We start from the raw sequence: 15,283 nt of genomic DNA, 5'->3' as shown, positions 1-15,283 counted from the left end.
CAAAAAAATTATGTCGCAAAGTCGCATCGGGTGACCACACCTTGCGCTGGGGGTATGGGTGACGTCCACCGTCACCGTGGGCACCAGTCTCTCAGTTACTGTCCGCGCAAAATGGCGGACGTTCGGACAACAGGTACTTAGACTTTGTAATCGAATTTCTGTACGAATTGTGAGATCATTTCTATAAAGAGGTGCAAACTTTCCCAGGAATAACACCTTAGTTCCATAAAGAAAACTTCCCAGAGAGCGCGGTGCTTCTGATCTTGAAAACAAGCTTCTAACAAAGACGAACGAGAACTGAGTAAAATGAGTGTCCCCCAGCTACCTTCAGAGGAACTTGTGAGTTATTTGGCCGAGGAAGGAAAAGATTACTGTCTAACTCATGGCATTGTTTTGGGAGTGAAGGATTGTTGCCTCAGAGTCGAACACGCACCATTCACTCTTCTCCCAACTTCGTTTCCAAAGCGATTATTCACTCAAGCAAAAGAAGTGCAGAAAAACTTCAATCTCTTAGTTCACAAAGTCAGTCAAGATCATGAATTCCTCAAGGAAGCTCTTCAGAGGTGAGGGTTTGTCTCGAAAATTTAAACAATTTAGTAAAGCTTTTAGAACAACCAACGCCTCTGATACCTTTTGGGTTTTTATATGTAAGCTTATTCTGAATGAATCTGTTGTGGTTCAATTTTCCCTTTAGTATAATTTGGCATTTTCCTTTGTTCTGGTGTATGGTTAAACAAGGGGTGGAGTATAGTAGTATAGTAGTAGATTATACAAGGGGTAAAACTGAACCTCAACAGAAATGACATAACTACATTAACAAATATCACTGCAACTTGTTTCTAGGTTTAAATTAGCTCATATACTCCCATTAATGAGCTATATAGGTATGTGTCGCTATGAAGGGTACGATTTTCAGGCAGTTTAGTCTGGGATAGGACATAGTTTTTAGAGAGTTATGGTCTAGAATAGGATATCACTTTCCTGTTAAACTAATCAATAGGCCATTTCCGAGTTACCCTTTTCCTCTGTTTCAAAACGAGTCTACGTGCGAAACTATTCGTATGAAAATGAGTTTTACCTTCAGGTCCATTTTCATGCAAAACAAACTCATTTTCATTTGAATGGTTTCGCACGTAGACTCGTTTTGAAACAAAGCCAAATGGTAACTCAGAAATGGCCTATTGCTTGAATAATTTAGTTTAGACAACGTTTCCTGGCAGATTACATAAAAAAAAATAGCACAGCAGGTAGTACAAGAACTTAACTGACCCGCGTTGATTAATAATTGGTGTTTAGTCTAGAATAGGGTTGCAAAATGCAGCTGAACATGGTCTAGTATCGGTAAAGGGGCTCAGAGTCCCAGCGGCACACCCCCAGCTAAAAATTTGCAGAGTACCCCCTCTGCCCAGTGGTTAAGGCCAGTTAGTTCTCTAGATAGAGATAGTTCTGTTGCAGTCTGCAAATGTCACACAATGTACACTGCCTGTGAAGGGTGCAGTTCAACCTTTGATACATCCCTTATCTTAATAGAATAATGGATTTTACATGCTTTTGTTTTGTAAGACAAAATAAAATGATCTGTGTGTCAGCTGCCATGTTAATAATGTGTCTATTTTCTCTGTTTATTTAGCACCATAGAAGTGGATACATTTACTGCCAAAATTTTTGAAATTTATGAAAAGACAAGAAAGGAGGGACTTTCACAGGTGACTTGTTACTTCTAGGGGTGTCAAATAGTAAAATATGCGAGACTTTGCAAGACAGCAAGACTGATATCGTTTCTGCGAGCTCGAGACGTTTTTAGCCTCCAAAAGAAATCGAGACTCCAAGCAGGTGTCAAAGAAGAATTCGAGACGACGAGAGCCCTGAAATTTGGCTAAAATTTAGCGAGACACACATTTTTTGAAGGACCATTGCCACCCCTACTTCTGCAGCACAGCAATATAATCATTGAATTATGATAGCATTTCTATTCATTACAACAAGTCACTATTTGTCGTGGAGTTTATCAGTTGGCCGAGTCAAAGCTGAGCCTGACTGAAGTCCAAGTCCTAGTCAAATATCTGAGACACATGTTACACATAACATATTGCGTTACCATTACAATCATTTATAAGATCTGACCATTCTTGAGTCATCATCTAACAGCAATGCTAATCTGGCTATCTGGAGTGCTACTTTGGCTAATCAAGGCAAATGGAGCCTGGAATTCCTAAAATAAAAGTTTCCTGAGATAAAAAAAAAGTTAAAGCACTAATAATAAAACAAAAAAGAACAATAATTGTTATGATTGAGATGGATTACAAATGAGGAACTTAAAAATTTAGGCTGATTTTTTAAGATACCTCATTCGTTACAGAGCTTCTTAAATGTCAGGGGAGGCTGGATTTATACTTTGTTAAATTATTTAATAAACAAATGACTTTATGCATAATGTTTTGCAGGAAATCTCACTGGGGATTTTTCGGTCAGACTATATGCTGGATGGTACAAATGATAAGCCAGAAGATCTTGCAATCAAGCAAGTTGAAATTAACACAATTGCTTCTTCATTTGGTGGATTGAGTCCACTGATGAGAGGACTTCACAAGTAAAGTTATCTTTAGTTTTTTTTTTTTTTACTTTACACCAGACCTAGGTTTAATTAACAGTACTGGGAGCAACCCTGTGAAATGCATGTGAAATCCCTGTAAAAACCATGTGAATTCTTTTTGCCATGTGAAATACCCTGTGAACTCAGAATTAATCCATGGCCCAAAAAATATAATTTTTTGGCCCTGTGAAAAGAGATGTGAAATTTTGAGCTCTATAAAATTCCAGTGAAACACCATGTAAAGTTTTTGCGAAAAAATTGGAAGCCTTTCTACCATGTGAAAAATGCTGTGAAATTCTGAGGTAAAATCAAAATGCTGGCCTATATTATCATAATTAGATTAGCTGTTGCTATTTGTGGGTGGTTTAATTACACAGTAATTAATTTTGAACTTGATAAGGACAAAAATTCCCTTTTAAAAAGTAAGAGGTTATGGCTGTGTGAAGTGAAGTGAAGTGAATACTTTATTTACCCTCAGATTGTAGAGTGGCTTATAACATAGCCAATATCTCTGAGCTTTCAACAGTTCATCGGTACAACCGCGGGCAAAGACCAGACCACAACACAGGGTACTTTGTGCCCTTCTCTTTATGATAAGTATGTGGGTTCTTTAACAAACCCTACTGACCATAACACTGAAGATGCATGAGATGAGGCCTATGGTATATCATCCCTAGAATGTCTAACTATTTGCAGATGTCATTGCAAAGGCAGCATATTCCCTTCAGTTATTTTAAGACCCTGAGTGTTGGTCTGGTCTGGGACTCATACCCGAGACCTCTCGATGGTAGGCGCTTTACCAACTGAGCTAACTGGTCAGCAGTCTAGTTAAATGTTTTTTGGTCATAGGAAAAAAACCATAAAACATTTTAATCTCTGTAATCTCTTGTTTGTTGCTTGTTCTTTGTTGTTTTATAGCTTTGTACTGGATCTTCAGAATGGACCTGACCCAAGTAACAAAGAAAAGGTACCTTGTCATGTTTATGAGTTTTTATTTGTCTCTTTGTCCTCTACATACATTACATGCTTATGATGGTAGTTAATACAGTGTAGGAAGCTTGTATGTTAAGCATTAATAATAAAGTATTTTTCGTTTGTCTCACATCGTAGTCACGTGTGATGGAGATCGCAACGTTTCGACTGCACACTGCTAGTCTTCATCAGGCGATAAGGTCGACTGGTTGTGCGTGAATTTATAAAGCACTCTGCTGCGCTGTGATTGGTTGGTTGTCAACAGCTGTGATTGGTGCATTTCGATCCTCGCTGTTTCTGTTTCCTCACTGTTTACAGGATTTCCTGTGAATGTGGCAAAGTTTACAGGAAGACTTATGCAAGACAGGATCAAAGAGCACGACCGGGACATCCGACGTGCCTGTACCCAGTCCTCCGCCGTTGCAGAACACACCAACAACACCAAACACTACCCGCTTTGGAATGAGGTAAAGTTTATTGATCGCGACCCACACTGGTACAAACGCAGGGTCAAAGAGGCAATTCACATAAGACTTCACCCTAATAATATCAACAGGGATAATGGAATTGAAATTCCTGAAGCATGGATGCCCACGATCAAAAAACACAACAACAGGAGAACTGTGCGACAGCGGACCGTTGAGGGAACAACAGGACACAGAAACAGCGAGGATCGAAATGCACCAATCACAGCTGTTGAAAACCAACCAATCACAGTGCAGCAGCGTGCTTTATAAGTTCACGCACAACCAGTCGACCTTATCGCCTGATGAAGACTAGCAGTGTGCAGTTGAAACGTCGCGATCTCCATCACACGTGACTACATCGTGAGACAAACGAAAAATACTTTATTATTGTACTCTACTACGATGAATAACCACAACATTTTTTACGATATGTTAAGCATATGCACAGAGTAGTCTACGAGTTACCCTCATGTCTCTGTTTCTTTTTTCAGCTTCCTGAGAATACATCAGCTTTAGGTATGGCAACAGGCCTAGTGGATGCTTGGAAACTTTATGGAAATGAAAGGTTAGTAAAGATCCACTCCAAATCTGTTGTCTTTTAGCTTGAAAAATTATAAGCGCAGAACACTGATTTGTTCAGGGTTTGTAATATTTTCCCGTTTGAATCCCCATTAGTGCAGTAGTGTTGATGGTAGTGTCAGGAGGTGAACGGAACAGATATGATCAGAGATGGATGCAGCATCTCATGAGAGAAGTGTAAGTAGCTTTGAAGCCTCTTTTATTACAGCACTGTGCCATTTCTGTTGTTGTTGTCTCTTCCGTTTTATTTTAATTTGAGTGCAATATTTTTGCAAGGGTCAACCACTTTCACAAAACTTATAAGTACAGTCAAACCTCTTTAATATGGACACCAAAGGGAGAAGGAAGAGTGCCTGTATTATGGAGGTGTCTGTATTACAGATGTAGAGCTTAAAGGTCGGCACACACAAGGGGACTAGTCGCAGGGATTAGTCGCACACACAGTACACACAAAAAGGACCAGTCACATCGATTAGCATGTGACTAGTCGCAGGGACAAGTCCTTTGTAGTGTTCACATGAAGGAACTATTGGCAGGGTCCAACCACTTGGGTTTCTGATTGGTTGATTTTTTATTTTGGTCACAGGGACTAGTCCCACAAACAGTTCACATGAGGGGACAAGCAAAATTTCATGCAACTAGTCGCTGTGACTAGTCTCATAATTTCAAACCAGTTTGAATTGGTGGGACTAGCCGCAGGGACTAAAATTTGGTCGCTGCATCTAGATTTTTTGACGAAAATGGGTAGTTCACATGAAGGGACTTGCTCCTCGGGACTACAATCCTGGCCAAAACGGTTGAGACACTTCGCTAGTTTTCACCAATTTTTGTACTACAGCTCATTTTTGTCAATCCCTCCTCCCCTATTTCAATGTTGTCAATGTTGTCGTTTTATGGAAACAAAGCCTGGTGAATTGCAAACCCAATAAAACAACATTGAGCTGGGGGAGAGGGGGATAACATGTTTTTAACAAGCTTGCCAGACAATCAGGAAAATCTGTGAAATGCGTTTGTCTCAACTGGTTTCATCCGGGATAGTAGTTGCAGGGACTAGTCCCCTCCTGTGTGTCCACCTTAAACTGTCTGTAATAGGGAGGTGTCCATATCATAGAGGTGTCCGTAACAAGAGGTTCGACTGTAGGCTTTCTGAACCAATGCAAGTTACTTTAGCGAAAACAACTTTACTTTAAGAATTCTGTAGTATTCATCCATTGTAAGTTATGAGTATAATTTGGATGTTATTAGTGTTGGAAATCTTATTTTTTGCAAAACTTGTTAGTCAGTTTCCTGTACCAAATGAACACAACTTTTTAATTATGTAGTATTTATCCATTAGCTACTAATTTGTTTCACTATAATACTTGTTTATTCAGTACTTCTTAAGTACTTCTTAAAAAGTCATTCCATTACTAATGAGAAACTTGTTTGTATTTTTATGTTTCAGCCATCCTTCTGCACATGTGATAAGAAAATCCTTCAGTGATATAGGCAGGACAGGAGAACTGAAAGATGATAAAACACTGATAGTGTAAGGACCTAGACTGTCCACATAATTATGTGTTTGTAGTTGATACATTACACATGTACGGTATAAGCTATAAGTAGTTTGATTTTTACCTGCCTTATTGAGAGATCCAAATTATTTGAACCTTGTCTGCTTTTTGCAACAGCAAAGCCTTTACTTCTCTTTTTGCAGGACTTTGTCATCTCTATCAGTAGACTTAGCAAATGTGTTGTTCTAGAAAATATCCTTCCTCCCTCCTCCCACATGAAAGGTTTTTTTGGTTTGAACCCCACCCCACCCCTCCAGATATTCAAGTTTAGCTACATTGTTTCCTTCAAATATTTTGGCTTCTGAGACCTCCCACCCCCTTAGAATTTCCTATGTCCTTCCATGGGGTGGGTAGCGATATTTTTCTGGAGCCACACAATTGAATTAAAGGCAGAGTCTTGTTGAGCAATTAAATTTAAAGGCCTATGTTCACCCATTTGACTTTGCATTATGTGTTATTGTTTTGAAGTGATAATCTTGTTTTGAAACAATAAAAAGCGGCTGCAAAGCTTAATAGCTGAACATGGGCCTTCAACAAAAAATTTTTGTCAGTTTTCTTGTCACAATGCTGTGATTTTTTTAATAGAAATGAATGAAAATAACATCTTCTCCTGGCCACAGGAAAGCATATGTTTGAATGGACAACAGCCAATGTGTTTAATTGTTTAGACTCTTTGATTTCATTTTCAGAGATGGACATGAAATTGCAGTGGTTTACTTCAGATGCGGCTATGATCCAGCTGATTATGCATCAGACACTGTAGGTTCAATAAATCTGCTTCTCAAACTTATTTATGACCACGGAAACCAGAACCGTTGTGGTTTGGATATATGATCCTTTTTACGATTTTATCTCTCCATTTTCTACATAGTTTTAGTTTCAATTGAGAAGGTATATCGAAAACTTGAGAGAGTGTTTTATTACAATTTAAAACACCTCATCGACAATAATGAATACTTTGCTGCACGCCATATCTCAACTCTCTCAGTGTTTGCAAATAAGATGAAACACTCTCTCTTGTGCTTGATATTACAAAATAACTATGCTTAGAAAAGCTTTTACTTTTACTACATTACCTACACTTAAAGGCAATTAACATTTAACTAAGGGTGCTGTTACGCCATTACAGGTAAGATCAGGTAACACCAGATAGAAATTAGTAATTTTCTGCAGCATTGCAGCAGCTTGTCTCACATTGAGTTCAAAAGCCTGCTACACAGTTTATTATATGCTGCAATATTTCATGCAGCTAGTCTCATTGAAAGTTTCATAATTTATAAAATGTTGTATGGAATATTTTTTTCTTGAGCTGATTTGTCTCTCTCTGTAAGGGGGGGAGGGGGGTGTTTAGGCTAACATCCACTAGTTATTGAAAGTATATTTAATTGGAGAAACGTTGACCCTGTGAAAAGCATAAACCATAAATTTAGTTTAACTTAAGGAATTTAACTTTTGTAATTAATTTTGAATGTCTATTATTTATTTATTTATTCATTTACTTACTTATTTTAATTTTTTCTTCATTTTTTTTTTTAATTTTTTTATGTAAATATTTCACTGAAAAGCCCCGTGGGGACGTGGAATAAAATGTATGTATGTATGTATGTATGTATAAACGATATGAACCAATGGTATTCTGGGTAGACGGCATTGGTAAGCTTAGTGATATTCTTTTTATTGATAATCAGATCAGGCCTTGTTTTCTTTGAGAGCCTTAGGAGCATAATTTATGCAACTTGTCTTATTATCATGCTTATTCTGTCTAAGACAACAACTATATTTCCGATTTCCAAGTAAACATTTGGGTCCCATCATACATGGTTTATGCTTTTCCTGGGTCAACGATTCTTCAATCAGGTATATACGTGTGCAGATGCAGTGTTGTTCTTATGAACAACAAATAAGTATGTATGTATGTATTCTTTTTTTAAATGGTACAGGACTGGGACACACGGCTAATGCTGGAAAGATCAAAAGCTATCAAGTGTCCCTCGGCTTCAGTTCATCTTGCCGGTACAAAGAAAGTTCAGCAAGTCTTAGCATCACCTGGACAACTGGAAAGGTGTGTTAAGCTGAAATGTGGTGATTTCTTATCTTATTTATAATATGTTTGGTAGTTTTTCACAAGGTCATTTGGGTGTTGTATTTTGTAAGAATTTAACAATATCAGTCAGTAGAAGAGGAGGCTGTTCAGGGCTGTACATGTAACTAGGTTTTTTGTCTGCAGGGGCAAACTTCGCACACCTCTAGTTTTCTAAGTTTTTTTAGTGTAGTTTTTTCCCCTTAGTTTTCTTAGTTTTTTCCTGGTGGGGGCAACTCCCCCCTCCCTCCCCCGCTATGTGTTAGTTTGTGATATCCAATTTCTTTTATTGTGGTTTCCTTACGACAGGTTTATTTCAGATGAGGAGATGCTCAACAGGATGCGCAGTACTTTCACTGGACTTTACACATTGGACGAGGTCAGAAAAATTGAAACAAATTTTCGATTTGAGTGTATGTGGCTGTACCGTAAAAGTCCATTATAAGCCACACCCGTAGATAAGCCACACCCCTGATTTTTTATGTAAATTTTGAGTGAAAAAAGTGTGGCTTATACATGGACTTTTACAGTATTTGAGAAAGCTTGACATTATACTGCATTCAGGCACGTTTTTGAGCACTAAACATACCATGGTAAGACGCACTTTGTCAGTTTAAACCAAGCTTAAAAAATTGGAAGTCGATGTTCAGTGTTTGTCCAGCGTTATTGACCCAAGAAAAAGAGAGGCCCTGGGAACAAGGTTGCAAGGTGCTTTGCCCACCTGTGGCACACACCTTGTTAGGTGGCTCCACATGTTGGGCGGGAGACAAGTTTGTGCCATGGACTGATTCAGCAGCCAGAATTATAATTACCTCCTTAAGTTTCTGTTTGGTCTTTCACACCATATATACATTATCTTGAGTTAAACTTGGTAAGACACAAGCATATATGGAACTTTTCCAAAATAAGTTCAGTTTATTCATTTGTTAGACTGATAGTGAGTTTGTCTCTATGACACAGGGTGCTGATGGGGACAAAACAGTGCAAATGGCCCTAGCTGATCCTGAGAGATTTGTCCTCAAGCCACAACTAGAAGGAGGAGGTAAGGCCTCTAACATGGCCCAGTCTTTAATAAAAAAAAATACATGGTCGGATTTGATTTGATATATTTGTTTCCGGTTGTTCAAGGGGTGCATAACACTATCCACAGGATAAATCACTATCCAGTGGATAAGTGTTAACGAAACATTTATTAGTCTGATGGATAGCGTTATCCAACCCTCAAACAGCTAGGACTTGGTCTTTAAAGCCTTTAAAGAACCTGTTATTAAAAATACAAGGAGAGTTGCGAGCATATATCTATCTTCAGACTGTTTCGACATAGTGGGAACTTGTTATATCTATTGCACAACCATTTCAGTCTGTCATTGAAACAGAAACCGCCATATGGATTCAAAGCATACAAAGTTACTCTGACAATGCTATTATAACACTCCATCATTTTATTAAAATAACAGAACAGACATATAACTACTACTATGTCAATTTTTATTTAATTGTATTTTTTGACAGGGAATAACATTTTTGGAGAGGAAATTGTCAAGACATTGACAGAGACAGTTGATGTCAAGGAACGATCAAAATTTATTTTAATGGACAAAATTCAGCCCCCAATAAACCAGAACTACATAGTACGTGCTGAACTGGCTAAACCTGTTTTAGCAGAAGTTCTTAGTGAGATTGGATGTTTTGGAATACTTATAAGGTGAGTAAGGCCCAGGTTACTTCGACCATCCATGTCGTTGGTCTGGAAGGGAGGGCTGAGGAGGAATAAGTACCTTTTCTGTGAGATCCTGTCTCCAGTGCAGACTGGTTTTCACTAGCGACGGTGTTGGAGTCAGGGTCGTAATCAGAAGCGTGGTGTGTTAGGATCTAGTGAAAATCAAACCGACGGAGAGTTCCGATTTCTCTGATGACTCCGTCGCTTATGGTATAGTGTAAACTTGATTGGCAGAGTGGCAAGCAGAAAGGAAGAATTTGGAGGGCGTGAGAACTAGCATTGTAATTGGTTTGTTCTTCAGCTACTGCTTGTGTCCCTAACAATCAAGTTTTCATAGGATCACAAGCGAAGGAGTCTTAAGTGGAATCTGAAGAAAATGGAAACGTTCAGATTCTTCCGACTCTGATTCTATCAAGGTTATGACTGCTTACGACTCCGATTTTCGATTTGTCACCAGGTCGTAAGTACTCTTACGACTCTGATTACGACATCACTACGACTCCCTCCGGCACTTGTGAAAACCAATCTAAGTCTCTGAGCCTGCAGTTTTCATCAGAGAAGTTACTAGGCGTGGTGCCATGCGCAAGGAACATTGCTCACTAGTGGTTGTACTGTTCTGTGTTTTTTTAATTTTACAATAAGTCTCTGACAGTTTATTTGTTCTACGATGTTTCCGTTTTTTTCCTGAGTACAGCTGAACTGGTGATTATGTAGTGCTACATAATATTGACCTTTTTTTGTTGTTGTTGTTGTTTGTTAGTCGTGGTGATGAGGTGTTGGTGAACAGAGAAGTTGGACATCTAATGCGCACAAAGAGCACAGCACATCAGGATGGAGGGGTTGCATCAGGGCGGGCAAATCTAGATAGCCCTTATTTAGTTTAACGTCTAACAACCAATGGACCGTATAGTTATAAATATATTCATAGGTAATAAATTGTATTCCTTGTTATCTACAAAGTACTTTGTAATGCTATATACCCTATTTATTTGATGTGGTATATATTATAAAATGCAAAATTCAAACCTAAAGTAAAAGTAATAGTAACTGCAATGGCAATAGCAATAGGATTAGCAATATTAATAGTAATGGTAATAGTAATAATAAGTTAATTCAGTCAATTCTTAGTCTATATTTCATTTATCCATCCATTCAGGAAAAATTAAAAGTAACGTTAATCGACGTTTCGATGTGACCAACATTATTCATAAGATTAAAAGTTCGTTAAAAGTCAAACTTGTTAAAAGAGTGATTTTTGAACTTCAGTAGTTGGCAGTCCAGTATGCGTGATATTTTAATTTTTGTTGTTGTAGCAACTGGTCATCCGATCCATCCAACCATCCGTGTATTAATCTATGTAGCAGTCAACAACACCAAACAACTTACTTGTTTAACGTATATGTGCAATCAATTTGACCAGTGTAAACATATTAAACGAATATTTGAAATTTTAAGCCAAACCTATGTACCAGGTAATAGAAATATTTTAGTGATGGAGTCTGATGGAGATATTTATAAATCTAGAATTATAAATAAAAGCCGGCAATGATACTGTGATGTATGTTAGTTATAAATAATTGGTTGAGTTCTCATTTGTTATTTTCTGGCTTCATGTGAGATATATTTTAGTTCCTGCCCTTAACTTGTAAATACTACCCTTTCCTTGGTATATTTATATTGATGTATTATTCGGGTAATATTTTGTTTTATTGACATTTTTTCGATGTTATTGTATTGTAATTTTTTTGTGTGTTCCTCTGATGCATTGTCTAAAATGTAGTTAGTATCGTTTGTGAAATTAATAAATGTGGAAACTTGCCTTGCCTCATGACTATCTACTCCAAGACTGATAATCTCAATGCATCTTCGCATTTTCTTGCCTTAGTAGGAAAATTAGTTAAAAAAGGTTTAATATTCGGGTAATACAGTAGTTATGTGCTGAAATTTATTTGTATATAGCCAAAATTATCTTCGGATCGGCTAAGTTGGCAGTGATCGGCTAGCTAGGGAAACGGTAACCTGCCACCAAGCGTTCTTTTTTCTTCCCGCCGCGAAAAAAAGAACGCCTGATCGCAGGTTACGGAAACGGCCGGAAAACGTTTAGAAACGTCCGCATGACCTCCGGACAACTATCTTTGGAAATTGTGAAAAATGTCTTTATTAAGCAGAAGATTGGGGTCGCGAGGATATGAAATTCAGTTTTTTTCGAGAATGCAGCGAACAAGATAAATTTCGTTGAAAAAGGGCAATTGCAGTAAACCAAAATACGTTTCAAGGCCGTGTATTTTGCATAGTATGCGTATTTTGATATGATGTTACTCTGGAAAAATTTTCTTATCATTCGTACGAGTGCATGTGAATAATTTGCATAACAGCAAAACGGACGATTTGATCTGATGTGGGAACTGAACATGTGAAATTAAACACTCATTTTCACGCTTGGACTTTCATAAAACCAGTGGGATTCAAATCCCACGTCACTTGACGCCATCACTTCGCTAATTTGCGTATTTTAAAAACTTGAATATCTCCGGAACGAAAAGAGATATTCGAAAATAGTAAACGGCATTTTTTTTCTCGCACAGATTACTTGTTAATGTTTTAAAACGGCTTAGATAGGACGAATTTCATTATAGTAGAACTTAAACGTTGTTTTTGGTAGCTTAATAAGGATACGAGTCATTTGAATTTTAAAAACTAACAAACAAAAGAATTTTAAGTGGCTATCGTAGCTTATCGTCGAGGCTCATTTCCTTTTGCTAATAATCTCTGCATTGAAATAATAACAAAAACGGCGACTGATTTTACTCGCAAAAGAAGCTAGTTGTCGAAGCGTTTTACACCATTACAAATGCTATCATTTTCTTTTTATCTTTTTGCGACAAAGTTCAATTTTCAGGAAATGGGCATTTTTTAGCATAGTATAGGGGAATCTTAGTTTACAATATTTGCCTTATTAGGATAAGCGCTTCAGTTTCTGATCGAGCTACAAAAATATCCGACTTATGGAAATTGAAAGAGCAGGACACGTTAACTTTTGCTATAAATTTGAGCCTGATGTATTAAATACTTTTTCTTTGACGCAGGTTTGAAAACTTAAAATTTTACAAAGAATGCATGGGCTCATTAACGCTTTTGCCTCTAGAAATTTTGCAGCTTTTGAAAGCTAATATTTTCTTCAATTTTACACGTAAAGAGCTGAAAATTTCCCCGATTATTAAATTTCACAAGCTCTTTAAACTTCTGGAGTTATTTTGGATACAGCAGGATGCCTTCTTCTTTCTCTACGCAAAGGTTAACTCAGTTGGTAGAGCGCCGGACTGCTGTGCGGGAGGTCGTGGGTTCGAACCCCAGACCGGACCAACACTCAGGGTCTTAAAATAACTGAGGAGAATGTGCTGCCTTTGTAATTATATCTGCAAATGATTAGACATTCTAGTCTTCTCGGAAAAGGACGATAAACCGTAGGTCCCGTCTCCTGTATCTTCAGCCTTATATAAACAGGGGACGTTAAAGAACCCACACACTATTCGCAAAGAGCAGGGCACGAAGCTCCCAGTGTTGTGGTCTGGCCTTAACAATTGTATCTTAAATTACAGTATGTGTAAAGCGCATTTGAACAAACACATATGGAAAATGCGCTATATAAATCCATTACCATTATTATTATCATTGCTAATGAAGCAAAATGTAAAAACAAATGACGTCAGCAATCGCCCTATACAATTCACAATGTAGTTTAGAGCAACCAGATGGTCGCATCTCATCCGTGGTCGCATTTATTTTGCTGCCTCGCAAGGCAAAATGATACCTCAAGAAAAATCTTTTGCTACTCAAGCTGCAATGATGTTCTTGGCTGTGACGCTTACATTTATTGCAGTGATTGGTAACGGATCATTTGTCGCCATCTTCGCTCGCTTCAAGGTGTTTCGTAATTTCCAAACATTCTTTTCGCCAATCTCGCACTGATCGATTTTCTTAACGCGCTTGTCAACGTTCCGCTGTTTGCTATGTTCTGTGTCCTGCAGACCAGTTGGTTGACAGGAAAAACTTCATGGGCCATCATCTCCAGCTCATTGAACCTGGAATTTGCTCTCCTTAACCTGGTGTCCATGTCTGTACTAATGCTGGACAGGTTCCTGGCAGTGTACCTGGATTTAAAGTACTTTACATGGAAAACACCCAAGAAAGCCAAGATAGCTGTGTTCGTTATGTGGCTGGTATGTACCATACTGACGGCGCTCTCTTCTGTTCACTTGTTTGGCATGGATTTTGAGGGGGAGCCATTGATTGTTTCCAGGAGAAAAATATTTCAGGAAAGAAAGGTAGTGGTAGCATCACTCATGGCCTTATCAAAGATTGCTTCAACAGTCATTGGAATGTTAACAAATTATTTCATTCATCAGAAGAAAAAACAGGTAAGAAAATGTAATTATTACTGAAAGAAGGATTTTAAAAAGTGTCGTCAAACTATTGTGCTTTGGCCACGGATTAGCTAAGAGTGATTACCATATTCTAACACAGACCACGAACTGAAAAGTCGTTTCTATAAGCAATTCATGTTATACTTGGCTTTCAGGCCGAGTAGTTGACAAATACCATAAAACTTTTATGCGACTTTGTCAAGCAATTTTAAAGGTAAACTTAAGATTTCTGCAATAAAATAATTCGCTCGAGGGTAAAAAGAAAACGCATCCGCTTTCAGCTGAGCCATTTATCAAGATGCAGAAACTTCTTAAAAGGAAAAAACTTAAAAACCACATAAGAAAGAAGTTTAATTCTCGATACGTTCTTATATTGTCAGTGTCATTAAGACCAGAATAAGTAAAAAAAAAATCCTGACGGATCAAATCACAGGTAGCCCAAGCTATTACGCTCGAAATACAAGGATTTGTATGAGGAGAACGGTTGTATTAAAAAAAAAAAACTTAAAGGGCCCTGATGCTAATCTGCGTTGGGGTAAGAATAGCAATGACAATGTATGCAAAATAATAGCTTTCGTTTTCTGGACAGAAGCCCTTGACATCAATAGCCCGACAAATGCTGTTACAATTTTTTAAGCAATATAAGCATGTTTCGGAAAATTGTTCGGAAAGCAGTCGAGCCTCCTATTAAATGCAAATTAATTTTTTGCTGAAGTCGTGCCCGTGGATATGAGGAAACGATATGAGGTGTAAACACGAAATCTGAGAGAAAAAAATCAGTACATTAGAGGCCCAATATTACTGCCTTAAATGTTTTCAATGAGCTTGAAACTTGCAAGCTATATCAATTGATGACAAACCTCGAGTTTGTCAAATTTTAAAAAAATTTATCGAG

At 37.8% G+C, this 15,283-nt stretch overlaps 1 protein-coding gene and 1 pseudogene across 1 annotated transcript; both read left to right on the top strand.

The window, feature by feature from the left end:
• Positions 1 to 95: 95 nt before the first annotated feature.
• On the top strand, positions 96 to 11,787 carry LOC144649011 (glutathione synthetase-like). Its single transcript, XM_078508469.1, has 13 exons — positions 96 to 563; positions 1,631 to 1,706; positions 2,445 to 2,590; positions 3,512 to 3,560; positions 4,524 to 4,597; positions 4,708 to 4,788; positions 6,056 to 6,139; positions 6,854 to 6,923; positions 8,105 to 8,226; positions 8,554 to 8,623; positions 9,205 to 9,286; positions 9,757 to 9,949; positions 10,725 to 11,787. Exons 1-13 carry the CDS (start codon positions 307 to 309, stop codon positions 10,846 to 10,848), a joined length of 1,428 nt encoding a protein of 475 aa, XP_078364595.1. The 5' UTR covers positions 96 to 306; the 3' UTR covers positions 10,849 to 11,787.
• A 1,981-nt stretch (positions 11,788 to 13,768) lies between these two features.
• On the top strand, positions 13,769 to 14,406 carry LOC144648070 (prokineticin receptor 2-like; annotated as a pseudogene).
• The last annotated feature ends 877 nt before the right edge of the window (positions 14,407 to 15,283 follow it).

This window comes from Oculina patagonica, chromosome 4 (assembly GCF_052425735.1).
Source record: "Oculina patagonica isolate OP01 chromosome 4, crgOcupat, whole genome shotgun sequence".
Taxonomy (NCBI): Eukaryota; Metazoa; Cnidaria; class Anthozoa; order Scleractinia; family Oculinidae; genus Oculina; species Oculina patagonica.
This window is presented reverse-complemented; position numbering and strand designations above follow the sequence as displayed.